Source organism: Mercenaria mercenaria, chromosome 11 (assembly GCF_021730395.1).
Source record: "Mercenaria mercenaria strain notata chromosome 11, MADL_Memer_1, whole genome shotgun sequence".
NCBI classification, from domain to species: domain Eukaryota; kingdom Metazoa; phylum Mollusca; class Bivalvia; order Venerida; family Veneridae; genus Mercenaria; species Mercenaria mercenaria.
In genome coordinates this window covers 42,663,450-42,682,583 of record NC_069371.1, presented here as the reverse complement: position 1 = coordinate 42,682,583, position 19,134 = coordinate 42,663,450, and the positions used below count along the sequence as shown (strand labels likewise).

General features: G+C 32.8%; 1 protein-coding gene across 4 annotated transcripts in view; it reads right to left on the bottom strand.

Annotated features, from left to right (window-relative positions):
- Positions 1–769: 769 nt before the first annotated feature.
- Positions 770–19,134, bottom strand: part of LOC123532752 (integrin alpha-4-like) — a 51,410-nt gene continuing 33,045 nt past the window's right edge. For 3 of the 4 annotated variants that reach the window (XM_053517255.1, XM_053517254.1, XM_053517256.1), the window contains 12 exons: positions 17,237–17,383; positions 16,626–16,775; positions 15,425–15,513; positions 13,992–14,181; positions 12,568–12,674; positions 11,709–11,880; positions 11,079–11,193; positions 8,759–8,847; positions 8,238–8,357; positions 7,964–8,065; positions 7,024–7,146; positions 770–6,710 (listed from right to left, as the gene is read on the bottom strand). In XM_053517255.1, coding sequence (XP_053373230.1) covers positions 6,570–6,710; positions 7,024–7,146; positions 7,964–8,065; positions 8,238–8,357; positions 8,759–8,847; positions 11,079–11,193; positions 11,709–11,880; positions 12,568–12,674; positions 13,992–14,181; positions 15,425–15,513; positions 16,626–16,775; positions 17,237–17,383 — 1,545 coding nt within the window. In that variant the 3' untranslated portion in view covers positions 770–6,569. The remainder of the gene's footprint in view (positions 6,711–7,023; positions 7,147–7,963; positions 8,066–8,237; positions 8,358–8,758; positions 8,848–11,078; positions 11,194–11,708; positions 11,881–12,567; positions 12,675–13,991; positions 14,182–15,424; positions 15,514–16,625; positions 16,776–17,236; positions 17,384–19,134) is intronic. The other variant, XM_045314317.2, reaches the window with a different exon arrangement.

Genomic DNA, 19,134 nt, shown 5'->3' with positions numbered 1-19,134 from the left:
ATGAGTTTGTACACTGTTCAGACAATTGTGCTCTGTTGAAATTTAACCAAACACAAGTTTACCTGCATAAACAGAAAGCGTGATATGTCACCATGCGCGGATCCAGAGGGGGAGGGGGACCGGGGGTCCGGATCCCCTCTGGAAAATCTTTAAAAAAGGAAAGAAGACAAGAAGGAAAGAAAATGTTTTTTCAAAAAAGGCAACATTAGGACTGCATGTAAAGTATATGCGGCTGCAGCTACATACGACCCCGACATAATTCATATTATTTATCTAAAAGAAACTAAGAATTTTACCTTCAAGAAAGCTCGATTTTATCATTTTCCCCAAATTTAACAGGTTAGTCCATAAAACTGCCCCAGAATGCAAAAAAATGAAGTGCTAAATTTCAAAATTTCCAGAGTGGGGGGGGGGGGGGGGCGAGGTGCAGGGGATCGGACCCCTTCTGAGAAAATTGGCTGTGTCCGTGCATGGTCACTATACCTGTCCATTACTGGACATTATGGTAAACGCTTCTTTCCTGCACAAATGACAATTTCGCAACTTCTGTCCGGTTTGTACAAATGTCTGGCCGCGATAAACCATTTGACTTGTTTATTTGTTGATTTGACTCACATTATTTCTAATAGATCGGGGCGGCTCGGAGAAGGAGTGTGCAAGAAGGGGATGGGGGCGATATGATTTCCATAAGTGATGATGATAGCAATTATTAATTAAAGTATGCTGTTGCCTCTGTGTGTTTAGGAGTAAAAAATAAAAAAGATACATCAATAATAAAATTGTATATTATTTCTGTATTTTGAAACTAGAAAGTCAAATTATAATAAGAAGAAACTTTGAAAAAATGAATGTTTCGATGTTAATGAATCAGAGAGTAAATTCTAAATCAAAATTCTATAGATTGAACACTTGAGTACTATATAAGATATATTAATCATCAAATCGATTAAATAACAACACTTCCGTCAAATTACTTTTTAAACATACTTAATTGAAGCGTAGAGTACAAACGATTTGCCTTAGAAATAACTATCTTGCCTGAACATGCAAATCCTTCGTATCAGAGCAATAATTGTTGTGTAATATATGGATACATATATTTGTAATCCGCGCACCAAAACTCTGAAAACTCTTAGGTGAGAAAAGTATAGGAATGCGTTGGATTACATTTAAAAGTAATTTCAGTGTACAGTTAACTTACTCCTTTTTGTAGAAGTTGGAAAAGTCATTCCATCCTGGCTTTCGTATTATTGCGACAGTATATCCGTACTGTGAATTCTCCTCACCCCGAGATATTCCAACTTTTTTCACTTCAATATTATATGACAGAGCAAGCCTAAGTTGCGATGAAATGAACAACATCAGAAAAGCACAAGTATAAACAACATATTTACTTACACGCGGGGTATGCATTTTACATGAATTGAAATTCAGCGAAATATCTTTTTTTATTTTTTTTTCCAAATAGCACAAGCAAAGCCAAGTTGACTGAACAGTTTTAGACACAATTTATTTTCCAATTTCCGATATTTTATGTATGAAAGAACATTTATTCCTACTTTAAAGCGTTTTCAGTACCTTGATCGTAGTTTAAATTTTAACAAAAATGTCACAAATATATAACACAAATATGTACATTGCAGAGATATCTGAATTTATAACGTATGTTTAGTGACATTTAACAATAATATATTTCCGGTTTCTCTTGCTCAGCATCCTATATGGTGACTTCTACTTCCGCACTTGCATATCTTTAAAAAAGTTTCGTTATTTAGTATCTTTACTTCCGATCGCACTTACTGTATCAGTCAAACTATACAAAATAACTTGATAAAGTTTAACGTTATTATATTGCAATACAATATTACTAATCTTACTGGCATTGAACATTCTGTTTTAGCCAAAAAGTCGATATGCCAGGAGATCATCATCATTTAACGAAAATTATAATAATAATAATAATCATCATCATCAGAGATCTTCATATTAAACCTTCACCACCATTCATCATCATTTACTCTCACAATAACTCGTCATCACAAACATTAATTATCATCTCATGCAATCACCACCACCACCACCATCATCATTATCATCATCATCACCTTCGTCGTCGTCGTCGTCATCGTTACAACAATTTTTATCATCAACATAATTATCATTCTCTTTATTTCTATAAACTATTATCATCATCAATATCATCACCATCGTCGTCATACTAGCAATAATAGTAGGAGTAATATTAATAATAATATCAATAACAATAATATCATAATCATCATCATGAAGTTCATCAGATCAAATTACTAGTTAAAACATTATATTATATTATTTACTAATTATTTCCATTGCAAAAAAACAATACTTCTTTTTCACAGTGTTGTCGTTCCTCGCCATATGTTCGCCTCTGCCAATAATGCCTTCTCGAGGTGAGAAATAGCAGCGCATTTTGGTAGCGACTACCAAAACTTAGCCGAATTTTGTTAGTCGCCACTAAGAATGTATTCAGTATTCATCTATAGTTTAGTACCAAATTGCGTCGGATATGTACTCACTAGCAGTCATAATCAGACATATATTTTGTGTGCTTCCGGTTATCCGCGCATAAATCAATATATGCAACGATTTGAAAAATCATAGGATTCTATTTTCTTTACTTTTGATTACAGATATTAGTTCACCCTAAGTTTGCTTTTAAGGACAGATGTTTCGATGAGTACAGATATTAGTTCAACCTAAGTTTACTCTAGTTCGTTCTAAACAGAATTTGCAGACATGCTACTTAATATGCCTTTTCTTTCTCTTGTTAATGGAATGATCTATAACAAAGTATTTTTACAAAAGTCTCATTTCAATTTATTATGCCATAGCGTGATACAAATACGCTGCAAGACCAAAATTCGAAAAACGGCCTAGGAATAGCGTTTGGATGCTGTACCTAGCAGGCTATCGTTTAGTTTGCAAGTTTTCTTCCCAAATTGTGAATCAAGCCCAAAAACGTGACAACTTTAACGCTGAAAGTTTAAAATTCAGAACATAATATTAATTAAAAAAAAAACATATGAAAGCTTGCAAAATTAAAACGAGGTGGCTGATAGGGCAAGCAACTCTGAGGTGTATGGTTTATGATATACGTAAATGCCACGCTTTTGTATCATTCATTAATATGAATAGCCATAATTGATCAAATTTTAAACAAATCGCTTCTCACTATTTGTTTGAAACTGTTAGTATACAAATTCTGCTGTTTTGTAGAGAGAGAGAGAGAGAGAGAGAGAGAGAGAGAGAGATGTGATGTATAAAAGGTATATCTCAAATAACGAATGAACTGAATGTTTACAATTTATTAAATGCAGGCTCGGCGGACAAACAGAAATCGATGAATGAATTTTATTGTTAGCTGTTTCATTTAGAAATTAATGACATTATCAATAAAGCGACTGCATTCAAATAAATAATTGCTTTTATCACCTTCTTTATTTAAGATATATAGTAAATTGTATGATATTCGCTCATGGATTAGTTAGCAATTAGATGTTTATAAGTCTTATTCGCGGTGTTAGGAAATCGCGAATCAGGAGGGTTTGTGTTTTAGGAAATGATGCAGAATAAAAAAAATCGCGAGCGGCATTTTTGGCGAGTTTTAGCGAAAGTAAAACCTCCGCGAACATTACCAAATACACAACATTGCAAACTTGTGAATTATTAAATGTCACATTATAAATTTAAGTATTTTACAAAAGATATAGCACAATATAAGTTACATTAAAGCGACTAACCCAACATCGTGGTGTCAGATTTTTAAAAAAACATTACCAAATACACAATATTGCAAACTTGTGAATTATTAAATGTCACATTATAAATTTAAGTATTTTACATAAGATATAGCGCAATATAAGTTACATTAAAGCGACTAACCCACACATCGTGGTGTCAGATTTTTAAAAAAATCAAACTTTTGCTATATTCACCTATATGCTTATTCGATGTTCTTACAATGTATTTTTCATCAAATTCTGTTGAAAACCGTAGTTTTCCTAATAAATTTAAGACAAAACCATTCGTCTACAATTTCTGATAAGAAAGCGGTTACGGTATACGTATTATACTTATTCGTCATGAGTTCGATTCCAAGACCCGTTAAAGATTGTCTTTAATTTTTTCTTCACTACAATTCAATGAAGACAAAATGAGTTAGTTAATCTAGATCTAACATATTCACTAAAATTATATGTCACAATTTACACGTAATTATGTCTAAATTCACTCCACCTTTAATATGATCTAAATGTTTCTTAAGTTTTCCTGTGATATTTTTAGATCTGTTCGGGTTACTTTTATAAGTTTTATAACAATCTTATTCCCCACTTTAATAAAAGCATTACCCGGCCATAATTTTAGGATTGACTGATTTATAGATACTACCAATTTTATATACGAAAATAAGAAACAAAGCAATAAATCATGTAACTTAGAAACCAGAGAAAAACAAACTTACACAAAGTATATAATGCAAACTGAAAAAATGGGAATCGACGAAAATGTATACTGTGAAATCATTAATATTCGTGGGGGACTAATTTTCGTGGATTTCGTGGTTGAGTCAATCCACGAAATTTAATCCCAACAAACAAGTAAAATCCCCATTCATGTTATGTTTAAAAGTTGAAATCCACGAATTCATATCCCCACGAAATTGCCGTTCTGATCAAAACCACGAAATTTCGTGCCCACGAAATTAAATGATTTCACAGTAATACAAATACCGTAACCACCGTAACCACCGCTCGGCCAACGAGGAATCACTGACTAAATCGTAAACTTAGTGTATTGAATTAATTTTATGTTATTGTTTTGTTTTCACTTCTAAACGCCATAATATTGTGCGCTACCTAAAGTTCGATTTTGCAGTGACCGATGTTTGTGTATTTAAATAATGAAAGGGTCCGTTATTTATGTAGTGTTATCGGTACGATAGTGGTTCTTACCTAACTAAGGCAAAGTAAATGCTAATTTCCCAAGTCGGTAGACGAGTATATAAATTGACCTATCAAATTACATGCGAACTTTTGGTTTGCTGCCCACGTGATGATAGCGTCTAAAAATACTGTCGTGTCTCGTTCTATATTGATCAATGTTTACAAAATAAAGCGTTTTAACGGTTTATAAAACTTCATAAGAAAAACTGCAAAAATTCGAATGTTCCCGTAATTCTGGAAACTATAAACTGGTCAACCATTATGTTTCATGTAAATATTTGAAACAGTGGCGGCATTTTGCCTTTCGATGATCAATTATTTAAGAAATTACAATTCACAATGTATGTGTTAGTCGCTTTAAAATTCATACAAACATAATTATAATGTTAATATTTACAAGTACAAAATTATTCTAAAATCATAAGAGCACACGATAAATAATGAAATTTGTAAAAGGGCCCTTTGGAAGCATAGAACGCAACCAAGAAACATAACAGCAGACTCGGTTTGATTAAGTATGTTCATGAGAGTCAATAAATAAAAAACACAACTCATACCCCTTAGTTAAAGAGTAACATGAATCATAACATTTATAGTATACTAAAAAAAGTATCTGATATTGCCAAAAGGTTCCAGTTAGGAAGTAAAAGGATACTTCCTTCTACGGATAAACATGTTCTTCTTGAATTGATCGAATTCTTATTTGTGGTTGATAGACAGGTCGAAAAACATATTCCTAGGTTTACAGTTTTGAACAATGTAGATGTCAGAACTGTTGTCTAACAATAAATCTTCTTGATTTAACAATCATCGACCTGAAATTCTGTTTTAAAAATTACTTAAATTAACATTTTAGAAATATTTTTTTACTTTTTTATTTTATTCTATACAGTCCATAAATTAGACAATACAACATTATGTGTCCTCATATGCACGCATTTCCTTTCATTCAACATTTATAAATAGAGCAATTCATGCAATACGGTCACCTAAATATTACTGTATTCTACACTTGTGAAATAGAAAGACATACATCTGAAAGTTTTGCTGAAACACTACTGAAATATCATTACTGCTCTAACAAGAATTGCTTTTGTTGTCAATTGTATGTTTGCTATTTACATTCAGTGTAACTGCTAATTACATACACTTTTTGTTCTGTTTTTACATCAGTGTTAATGCTGTTACATCAGTTGTACTGTAGATCACATTACGTTTACTGCTGTTACATCCATTTTAATGCAAATAACATTAAGTTTCACTGTTGTTACATCAGTTTTACTTTTCATTACATGTGTTTTTCTGCTGTTACATCAATTTTATTGCAAATAACATTATGCTTTACTGCTGTTACATCTGTTTTACTTTTAATTACATCTGTTTATCTGCTGTTACAATAATTTACTGTTAATTACGTCAGTTTTACTGCTGTTACATCTGTTACTGCTATGCTATGGAATCTATACTCCTAAGATAGCGAGTGCACCTTAAACACACTGACATATTTAAATTACCATTATTGCACAATGTCAATCAAGTTGCCCAAAACAAAATAAATATTATTTCTGAGAGGAATAAAGCAACAGTTTATTGATTTAATTCTTTTTCTTCCATAGAAGTGTAAGGTTGTTTTTCGTGCGACGACGTCCTGACGCTTTTGCGGTTGTACAGACTGGCTCTCTTCCATTTCTGTACCTGGCTGTGCTTCTTACGTGCAAAGAATCCACACTGAAGAAAAAAAGTAGAACATAATATTTGAAACTTGCATTTATCAGCAGTTACAAAACGTTGAAAACAAGCAAGACTCAAATAACATGTGACATTCTAGTGATCTGACTGAACATTTCAGTTTTTTCCCCTTCAAACAATCATTTGTTACAGCATTCATTTAATTTATTATTCCTGCTCTGTTTAAATGTGTCTTACTTACGGTGTAAAATCAGAATGATGAAAACAAATATTTCGAAGCAAAATAAAGTTGTCAGCAATTTTATGCGCTTGATTTAACTTAGCAAGTTTTTGATATTATGACAGTGCTTACCCTCCATAGGATTACTATGACAATAATCAGGAGTGCAAGTGCACCTAAGACGCTTCCAATAATAATCCATATATTCACTTCAGAAACAACAGACGTGGGCTCAACGACAAATGTTGTCCATTTCTGAAACATTTTATTTATTAATATCTTATCTTAAATTGAAAAAAATAATCTAATCTAAATGAAACGTATGTATTGAATTTTTAAACGTTAAATATTTTAATTTAAGTATTTTTTAAGAGAATCAAGTCGTCCGCTACCTTGATTTAAACGTTATACGCTATTATACATTTTTTAATAAGAATAGTTTTTGATTGGTTTAGAGTCACATCAACAATTAAGAAGATATTGTGGATTTCTAGCATTTAATGATGGGGGAAGACCCCAGGTGCTTCTCCTTGCATTCTATCAGGCATGGTCTGGCAGCGGGGTACACCCCAGACCTTCCTTAAGTCAGCTTGATGGTTTCCTCACATGAAAGATTTCTACATCCAAAGCGTGGTTCCGGACCCAAACTGGTAAGTGGAAGTGCTTTTGTCAGGGCGATTAATCTACTTTATAATGTTATTTCAGTTGCACGCTCACAGGGAAAGGTGGTGGTGTTAAGCACATAATGTAAGTATTGCAAAAATCAAAGGACACAACCGTGTAAGTCTATGTCTATACAAACTACGTGCATCTATGTGTCTGACCTTTCTTTATGCCAACGACTTACCTCTTTACCAAAGATTTACTTATATACCAACGATTTACCTCTATATCAACGACTTACCTATTACCAACAACTTATCTTTGTGCCAACTACTTAATTATCCTGTTCAGCAAAGACGTACATCTAAAGTATGCAAAGGACTTACCTCTTACATCTATTCCAACGACTTATCTTTTTACAAACGACTTACCACTTTACCAACGATTTACCTCTATTCTAACGACTTACCTCAGCATATACAGTTTTATCCCAAGGAACAACCTTTCCTCCATACCAGATAAAGGGATCAGTAACTGTAGCAACCGTTTTGTAGCGTATTTCACGTACCTCCTATCAAAGTAATCGGAAAATAATGTTAGAGAGCTAACTTTAAACTGCAAAAGAAAGACAATATCAATTCCGGTTTTTTGAGTTTAATTGAAATGTTATGCTTATACTTTGCGACTAATTTTCATAATTTACATTACCAAGCTAACTGATAACCAAATAAAAACATATCTACCTTTTCCTTTGCCAGTTCCTTTTCATAAACGTCTACTGTGATATCAATGGTCTCTTGTTTATTGTGTTCCAGATTTAGCACTTCACATTCAATTATTGCACATGTATAATCTTCACAGGTCTAAAGATTGAAAAGAAAAAAACCCTTTTAAATAGCATTCATTTTGTAAAAGATGATTACGATCAATCCCTATCACGTCCCGAACTCTATATTGAATCCCTATCTCGTCCCGAGCTCTATATTGAATCCCTATCTCGTCCCGAACTCTATATTGAATCCCTATCACGTCCAGAACTCTATATTGAATCCCTATCTCGTCCCGAACTCTATATTGAAATTTTCCAAATATATGTTTTAGACGTAAACTTTTTTGTTTTTGCTGTGTTGACACTTGAGCTTAAAAAGCAAAAAAAAAAAAAACTAAATAAGTGTATCTTTAAGAACGTAACTTTTTTACTTTTCTATTACTATTCATTCTGTTTATTTCTTTTATAATTGTAACATAAATTTGAATTATCTACTATATTTTTGTTTTTAGCCGTTTCCTGTGGTTTGTCTGCAGAACTTTTAGCTGTTTTCGGTTCTTGTTCGGCTTCCCTTCGTCTTCTTTCTGAAATGGCAAGAGATTTAAATATATTTATGGTAGCTGTAATAATTGAAAGAAAATAATTGACAGGCAAATATCTATGTATTAAATATATTGCGCTGATTTGTTTATTTGATTGAAAATATTGTTATTGCTTCAAACACGATCCTGGTTAGAACTTTTATTAAGCTTAAGAAATGACAAAGTCCTTTCAAAATAGTCTAGGTAAATTGTGTTTATGGGTGATAGCTTGTACTGCAGGTTTGTCAATTTCACATATTTTAAGTATATTCAGTACGTTATTGTGTAAACCCATATATCTGAAGAAACCGTCTTGTACACCGTGAATGGTTGACAGGTTATTATAAGATTTCCTGAAGATAAAAGTACGACGTCGTAGTATTTCATTCTCGCATACCGTAGGTTTTCCATGGTTTCAATGGTTTCCATGTTGAACCTTTGGCACATTTCGCAAATATTGCATTAAATAATGTAATAAAATTTGAGATAAGTAGTCCAAATATAAATATATTAATAAATATAAATAGATATAAACAGTGCTAATCTTTTTCCCTTTCCTCGTGTCTTTTCTCAATAGCATCATATTTTCGTTTACTCTACCGAGTTTTAGTATGTATCACTTGGCATTCAATCGAAATCGACATGTTCTTATCACATGCTAGGTAAAAATTGCGCCGTAAGAATTCAATGTACCGAAAAGAGAAATTGAAAGAAGCGAAAAGAAGAAATATCAGGAGGTTATATTTTAATTTATCGAACTGTAGTTTTCTTGTATAAATATATAAAAGTTAACATCTCCTTTTTCTTTTCTATTCTAATGTAGTGATATAGTTCTTTTCAGGAATATAAGTCTCTGAAAGTCTGATATGCTAGAAAATGTCGAAAGTTATAAAGTAAGTGAATATTATAAGAAACGAGCAAATTCGATGAATTGGTATCCCCCTCCGAATTGGTTTGTAGTGAGGAATGACAAAGAAATATATATACGACAAAAAGAATGTTACTATGAAGCAAATAATTTCATCAGTCAGGATTGATTTAAGTTTACATAATAAATGTATGTTATGTTTTAATCCTGACTGAAATTATTTTGAATGGAATACGTTTACTAAGCATAGCTTTTTGAATAATATGGAGTTATGGTAACTAGAACGAAATATTTTATTCGAGAAGTTAGCACCAAGTGTCTCTGTTTAAAATATACACTTCAACTTAAAAAAAAGAGAGCACGATTAAGTAAGAAACCTGGAACATGGATGGTGGCGGGCTGACTTGTGGTTACAACTTCACATGCTGATAAATATTCATGGAAGGTTCAAAAGGGAATGAAAAAAAGTTGTTTTCAAGGATGGGGGTGGGCTGACTGGGTGGAGGAGCCAGGTGGGGGAAGGGTACAACTTTGCAAATTGATAATATTCATGGAACGTTTGAAAAATTGTAAATTTAGATTTTTTTTTCGTGTGGGGTTGGGGAGGTGTTGGGAGGGGGAGTGTGTGTGTGTGTGTGACCAAGGTGGTAGGGGGACCAGGTGTGGGTACACCACTACAACATGTTTACAATAAATGTTCATAGAAAAGAATGAAAGAAGTTAAGTGAAATTCTACTTATTGATTAGTTTGTTATGTAAAGATATGTGCATTTTTAAATAATTAAAGGGCAATAACGCTGAAGTTAATAAAGAGATCCTAACGAAATTGTGTGTGTACAAACACATTTTGATGATCTAAATTTAGTTTAAGTTTCATAGTTCTAGGTCAAATATATTACAAGATATGAAGCAGAAATTGCCGTATTTATAGTACCCTATATAGTTAACACTAGAAATTTCTAAGGGCTATAACTTTGATGTTATTTGGGCAATCTAACTGAAACTTGACAGGCCGCATAATCTGATAGTGGTAAACAGGTATGTTAAGTTTTATTTAAATATCCCTAACCACTTTTTAGATATGGCTCCAGACGGACGGACGGACAATACCAAATCAATATCCCTCTGTCTTCAGCGGGGCATAATAAAGAACAGACCGATTTAGTGGTGTTCAGTTTTCAAATTTTCAATTCGACTTGTTGAATAATGGCGAACACTGATTGGCTTAATCCGTTCCCGGTAGTAATGACGAGTGCGCATGGTCGCCAGGAAAACGAAAAGAAATAAATCAGATGTTCTTCTCGGGATTATGACGAACCTCTGATGGACGAGAATAAAATATTTTGACTAAATACTGAAAACATACCAACTTCAGTTTCCGGTGGAATGGGAAATTTTGTCGTTGACTTCGTAGTTGATGCTGGCGTTGTTGTCTGGACTATCGGAGCATGACCGCGGACACTACACTTAGACGGCGTGTCCTGGTATTTTGTTATATGAAATGAATATGGGTAAAATTATCTCTTACTCGGTCATAAACGCTAGAAAATAAAATAAATTAAATTAAGCCACAAGCGATAAAAATAGAAGTAGTGCAGATAGAATTTATACAGTGACTATACCTCCTAAAGTCACAAGATATTCAACTTCAGTTTCAAGTGCATCCCTTAATAATATAAGTATACAATAAGGCCACACAATATTCTAAAGTTCATCTGTTTTGCTATGATTTCTGTTATATTATATTTAGTCCATGATATTTTGATAGTAGATTTTTCCAAATATAAAGCAGTAGAAATGAAAAATCATCATGTGTTAAGATCTAATTGCACATCCTGATATTTCAAAATACTATAATTGTAACTTTTCGCAATTTTCTAATAGCCACATTTCTCTAATTCTCAACAATACGTTTTCGCCGAAAAGAGTTCTGATTTTAACTATGCAATGAAATGAAACAGTTTACTTTAAAATAGAACATTTATGTAAATATTACCTTGATAATTGCGAAGTCTACTTCATCCTTGGACAACGGTATTGAGATATTAACAACCGTCTTTGGCAGAAAACTTGGCCCCTCATTTATAAGGAAGTAGCGGTGAATAAGGGTTATTTTTCGTGTACTCTTCTCGTCGGCTTTGTATCTGATTTGATCAGATGTCTCTTTACTGTAAATATTAACATTTGTATAGTTCTTACTAAACCAGTTATTTAGGTAAACCTCCTATTTAAGCAGATTCATAATTCATAATAACATAATATTATTATAGTAATTATTTTCATCAACATCATCATCATCATCATAATTATCATTTTTTATTATTATTATTATTATTATTATCATTAACATAATTACTTTTATTAACGTTATCATTATTACTATTTTTTATTTTATTTCTATCTAGACCTTGTAATTCATTAAACAAATGTAGGTTTTTATTTCTAACTAACTGTTTCAAACATAATATTGACAATGATAATAAATAATTGTGACTACAATGAACTGCTTAACTGACATTCTCTTCGATTCTTAATAGGTAACATAAAGGCCAGCGGAAGAGTTATATTAACCTGTGATAAATTAAGAGACAACATTTATTTAGATACATTTCTAAAAGAATACAGAACGAAAATAAACATGAAGGATTTCGTACCTTACAAATATGGACAAATAAATCTTTATCCCTTAAGAAATATATTCATAGCAAAAATCTAGTACCAACAATGTTATAAAGCATAAGCACTCTCGTTCCGCGAATTCTAAGTTTCGCGAATAATGTTGCCACAGTAATCAGGAAATCGCTAAAAAGACTGCACGGAAATCACCCAATCTACGGTAATAAAATAAAACCTACTCTGCCTGTATAATCACTTGGAACTTAAGCTTCACTGGGATCTTCCTCTCAAACATATTGTTGTCCATGTTGACATCCTTGTTTGTCTGGTCTGTAACCAAGTCAATCTGAATAAGAAAACAATGCCATTAAATACATAATTCAAGAGTTTTTCAAATGTTTCGAACTGACGCAGAACTTCACGGATTTTGCGATATTGTTTTGGAATTGCAAGTAGAAATAAAAATGTTTCTAAGATACTGTGAGGCAAGCTCTTGAGGCAAGCCAGATATCAGTTTCGAAAGAACTATTACATTATTTAGCCGAACATTTTATAGATTTTGTCTAAATTTATAAACATTGACAACTTTTACATGTCATTAATAATACATAGTAGACTGCATATTTATAAAATGATATTTATCATCAAATGTGGAGCAAACAATATAAACGCCTTCATATGTTGCTTCTGTGTTTTAGAATTGCATGTTCTTAATTTGAAAAAAAATATCAAAAAGATAAACCAACCAAACACCCTGCGATTATCTCCCCTAGCTGCCATCACCAATAAAACGTGACCATGAAATAACATGACGATTGCAAAGAAATTCAAATATAACTTTCTTCTTTCCGATTTTATTTGTTTATGTTTTCATCCACTTTAACATTAAATCTATAAAGACGCGCCACAAAATAACTGTATTCTTTTGTATTTCCATAATGGCAGTTATACATGATTTGCATGAAGAAAATGAGAAATAACAAGTATCTAGCTACAAACTGACAAACATATATAAGGCCGAAACAATGTGTTTAATGTCTAAATATGTTATTACATTAATGTAGTAATATGCACAGTACTTGATGTATAAAAATGAGTTTAGACCATACTTTGTTTCTACAGTGTAAGCATTCTATGTTTTTAAAACCATAACGAAAAGAGAAAGACTGAATACGTTTGCAGATGAAGTTGTGAAAACACATTAATTCAGGGAGGGCCTAAATTGTCCACCTGTCATCTTGTAGAATAGCTGTATTAATCCAGTATTATCAGAATGATTTACACGAAGTTGGTGTGGGAGGAAACAGTAGGTCACTAGGTCGCTGTGTAGGAAAATGGTAACAGTCTACGTTTGGTCTCTTGAATATGTCCATAGTTCATCGTAGGAATATCCATGTAACGCTTTTAGTTCAAGAAAGATGAAGTAAAAGATAAAAGGGTAATGAGAATTTAACTTAAGTTATCTGACAAAACTGTTATAATGAACTTACTTCTTATATAGCTAAAATGGAAAACTGACATGACACATTTACAATATTATTCAGATATTAAGCAACTCACTTCAAAGACAAAACATCGGTTAACTAAAATTTCTTAATTTGATATGTTTATTCAATGACGTCATCAATTTGTCCACTTTCCATTAATAGGGGCCATTACTTACGTGAACGTACTCCTTCATTTTGTTCATATCCATACCAGGAATCAGCCGTTGCCTGGATACGTCAAAATACATCTTAATCTTCATATTTTCATTCCTATCAAGTTTACTATCTGCTGTACAGTAAATCGTTGTGCTTGTCTGGTGTGGAGATTCGTACTTGCAGCTTGCACCTACCAAACCATTGTTAGGGCTGCATGGAAACAAGACACAGTAGCATTGATTTAAATCAATTTGCGCTATTCACATGAGAAAACCTGTATTAGTGCATGACATAACTATTGCCTAATAAATAGTTTAAAATACTGGAAAGTCATTGTAACAAACAGTTGTTCTTATGTTCATGCAGAAACTAGATACTAGAATTATCTTAGGCAAATCAAATTCTACACTATTCTACAAATAATTGTTATTTGTGTTGTCATGACAACTTACATCCCAAAGCACCGACGGACCATGAGAATATAGTGGTGTATAGATGAAAGGCACATGCTAAAACCAAAAATGCACGATTAGGTTATTTTTCAGTAAAATTATTAAACTGTTTCTAAATATTCAAATACATGACGTTTAATTAGTGATGCGCATAAATTGTCACATAAATGGCAATAAATCTCATGCATGCCGACGTCATACTGTTTTCACAATATGCTTAACAACAGGTGGTGACCTACTTAAAAGCATTGTAACTCTTTAAATGGTTAAGATAATTTCTTCAAATTTTAAGATAAAGTAGAAAAGATGTTCTTTACGAATACTTGTTATCTTAATTTTGATATTTTGTCACTAAAACAGATTTTGTCACCGAACGGCCCATTTTTGTTGTGCTAGAATGCAGTTTTGTTCTTATTTATACATATTATAACCTTGTAACATTGTTTTAACGTTAAACACTTGTAAGCATTATATTTTCTAATGGCAAATGAATTTAAGAACAGGTGTTTCAATTCATTTGAACAGACTGCTGCACAACATCTTTGTCTCATTTTAAGACAAAATAACACGATTTCTTCTGCATAATTAATACTATTCGCTCTGAAACAACGAGGAATACAAACAGAGAGGGATTCTAGTTCTTAAGTTGCATTTGGGAAAAAAAACCACACATAAATTAAACGTTAGATTCTACTAACGTTTCATACTTCATGTAATGGACCAAAAATAAAGTAGTCAGTATTCACTGTATGAGATTTCTTTCGGCATTCTCCGGACTTTATGGAAAGTGTTGTCCATTTTGAGCTTTCTATGCGTCCGAAGATTGCCGAATTGCTTAACAAGAAAGCGATCTTCTACGTTTTTTTTCTGGTGTTCTACAAAACACTCGGTGGGAAATAGACCGCGGTCTGCTAGACATTTGAGAAGAAATTTTCGAAATGAAAACTCGCAATATCGAGATGGGTCTCAATAACGAGAATAAATGCATGATATATGCTTACGAAGCGTCTCTCTTCATCAAAGCTGATACTTCACCACTGACGTTTGCTCTGTAGGATGAGTTAAACAGATTCGTTGTATCTGCCGTTACCTGTAGTACGAAACAAATGCAATTTAACACTTGATGGCATTTTAAAAAACCCTTGGAAGCAAGCATAATGGTAGCAGTCTCAGTTTGATGCAATCGGGTTATAAGAGGTCTGATTTATTTAAGGTCGGTTGTGAAACAAGTTCTAATAACAAATTGACCCCAACAATATTTATGCATTTAAGGAAATTGTTTACTCTAAATATTTTGTATGCGCATATTCAACCGGAAGATAATAATTCAGTACAGAACCACGCTATAAGATGAGAGTTCATAACTCTTTTTTCAAAAACTTGTTTTTCTTAGTTATCCATCCCTTTTGGTGCAAAATGGAAAACAGTGCAGACATGAATGAACGTCATACATTATTCTGTTATACGTCTTTGCTGTGGGTACTTTGAAGGTTGATATTTTATTCAAATGCAAAGAAAAGTTACTTATTTTATAAATTTGATGTAATACCGCTATATAAAAAGTCGAAATATAAAACTAAGTTATGTATCAACATAATATTGGAAAGTACAAGACTTTAATCCCCGTCTTTTGCAATTCATTATGACCTATTTTAAGAACCAACTATTTAGTGTATATTCATACCTTTGTCATGAAGAAAATGGAAAAACGCAAGTAAGAAAATATGTTACCCTTGAATTACAAATCATACATGATACTTTACACATATATTGATAAATCAACAAATACTAATAAACCCTCTGTGGATACGGAGGTGCATTACCTGTACATCAACCAGGAACATCAAGTTTTATATGCTTTAAACTTGAGCTTCATATAAAATAAGAATAACAAGTAACAGAAACAAGTACGTATAGTTTTTCAGCGAATGAATACTAGTAGGATACTGCACAACTCAGACAAATTTAAAACCATGGTAACACATAATACCATTTGGTTCCTTTAGTATAACAGAAGGTGAAAAAAATGGCCTAAGGAAATTAACCTTTAGCCTACTGACGGCAAGTGATTTTGCCTTTGCGACAAGTGCAGACCAAGATCAGCCTGCACATCCGTTTTTACAGTTAATTGTACTGACCAAATTAAATGATGGACAAGTTCATTATAGAAATTTAGCAAGGTAAGGGTTAATGAGTCATTGCCTGTAAAATGTTAGCAGCATCGATGTATATGTTTGTGTCCTCTTTAACTTGAGTAGGTACTACTCCTTCCTTGGTCAGAAACATCTCTACCGTAAGCTTTAGGTCAGACGTGCACGTGGTTATACTGTCGCATTTCTTGTCAAACTCAATCTAAAATATAGTTACAGAATAACGCACAAAAAACTCCCGAAACGCCAAAACATACATGTACTGTACTGTTTCAGCTAAAATTGCGGACTGATAAATTAAACTATACTTGATAAAAAAAAAACACCATACGCTTTAATGTGTTGATGTTACTTTCATTACATTTTCATTCTTTTTTTATTTCGGACACGTTCTGGGTACGTTTAATCTAAAAGACGAAGTTATTGTGACGTTATACGACGTCTTATAAACGAACCCAATAGGAAAATACCATTATCGTAGAGCATAAGATAATATGATACTATATTTAAACCCGCCGTTACATGACTGAAATACTGTTGAAAAACGGCGTTAAACTCAAAACAAAAAACTATATTTAAAAAATATTTATACACTACAGTTTGAGATAATTATTAATCTAATTATTTTCACAGATATCTCAGGTAGTAATAAATCAGCTTTACATTTTCAACTATGTGCGTCTTGGCATCATGTTTCAGGATTGGATCCAAGTCTGTAAAACTATCTTGCTTTGTTGGAATCAGTTCAAACCGTCCTTCCATACGAACTTGTGTCCATGCATCCTTCGGTTCTGGTTTACCCCTGTATCCCTGCAAATAGAATTTTCTGCCATATAACCATACTTAGTATTATAATGTTGTGCATTTTTTAAAATGTAAATTAACATATGTATTAAAAAAGGAGATTATTGAGAAAGTCATAATTACAGCTCATGCTTTCCTCAACTATTCTCTTTACCGCGTATCCTATGTCTAGAAGAGTATTGTTGCATTAATTCTATTCCAGCCGAGTCAAAATATGAAACCTTAAGGAAAGTGGGGAAACATTTCGTTTCTAACGTTATAAGTTATAAATATTTAGGTACAGTTAAGTATGGCCGCTTCTATCTCAATTACCTTCAATAGCATGGTCTTCCTTTGCCGACTGACTGGAACACAAATGATTTTAAAATGATTGGTTATATGTAAAATAATTAATGCGAATCAATCTATCTCTATTTAATCGACGACCAGCACTCCAAAACTGTAGATGACATCCTTTGTACGGTGATTCACAACAAACGCAATGACTGAGGTGAATACAATTCATTGGATCTATCAGAATACCAACAGATGTCAAGTTCCTATCATCGTGACCCTTTTAAAAACGAAACGCAATGTTTTGTTTGATAATAAGGACTCAGACTATGATAGGAGGTCTAGAACCAAATAGTATTCGGTAATATATTGTTTTATCTATTTTACAACAATGTTAATTACTCGGCAGTTTGGCAGATTGTATAACACATTTATTTCCACGATGTTTACTCCTCACCAGCCAGGCAGATTCTGATCTCTTCGAAGCGCTGCCCTCGTATTTAAAAAAGCTTTTTTCCAACTGTAATTTATGATCGGACAATGACTATAACAAAATCAAGATTTTAAGTACAATGATCATTGAAGGTCATCTGAAATATCAAACTATGACAGCTCATTGGTGGGGAAAAATAGTGGTGCGAATATAATTGAGTCAAACTATTTTAGGTACGAAATTTAAGGAATGCAGTAACTAGATCATACAAGTACAAAAGTTGCTGCAAGGTGCAGCAAAAAGAAACTCCGCGCCAAACAAAGCAGGGTATGTAGTACCGATAGAACAGTAAATGATATCTTTGTTGCAGACCCTAGGCACACAGACATTCTGATGGAGTTTCATGAATGTTGGAGAAAAAAGCATTGTCTTTATAGTGTGAGCAGGATTTTTATTGTATTTAGTGACCTAAATATTGATGAATTATGTCCCATATGCGAAACTGACTTCTACTTTTTTGTATATGGAATCAGAAAGGTGTAATACGTATCAGTTGTTCCAGATGGAATGAAATGTATTGTATACACAAGGTTGTGCTTAAATTCAGACTAACGTAGTTGTTCATCCGGAGTGACTGAGTTTCAAACTTCTCTCAGATGTTATCAAGACCATTATTCTGATAAATGTCTTATCAGGAATGTGGGCTCTATATGATACTTTTAAGTTAAAAAATTAGGAAAGACTAAGATGTACAATGAATGAAACACAACAAACATCATTTTATCCCCCCTAGGAGCATGGAACTCGCAGTTTAAAAGGACCAAAAAATATAACCCAAATGTTATTACGTTGTTGTATTTACTTATATGGTATTGTTGTTTTTGTTGTTTTCTTCTTCACCTCCTCCTTTGGAGAACAGCTTCTGGATATGCAGCAATGAATATTGACTAAACACTTCGCTACTATAAACACCTTTACCACTTTATACAGGCATAACTGATCAACTAGTATTTTTGGAAAGACAAACGGTCAATGTCATGCAATCAGCCAC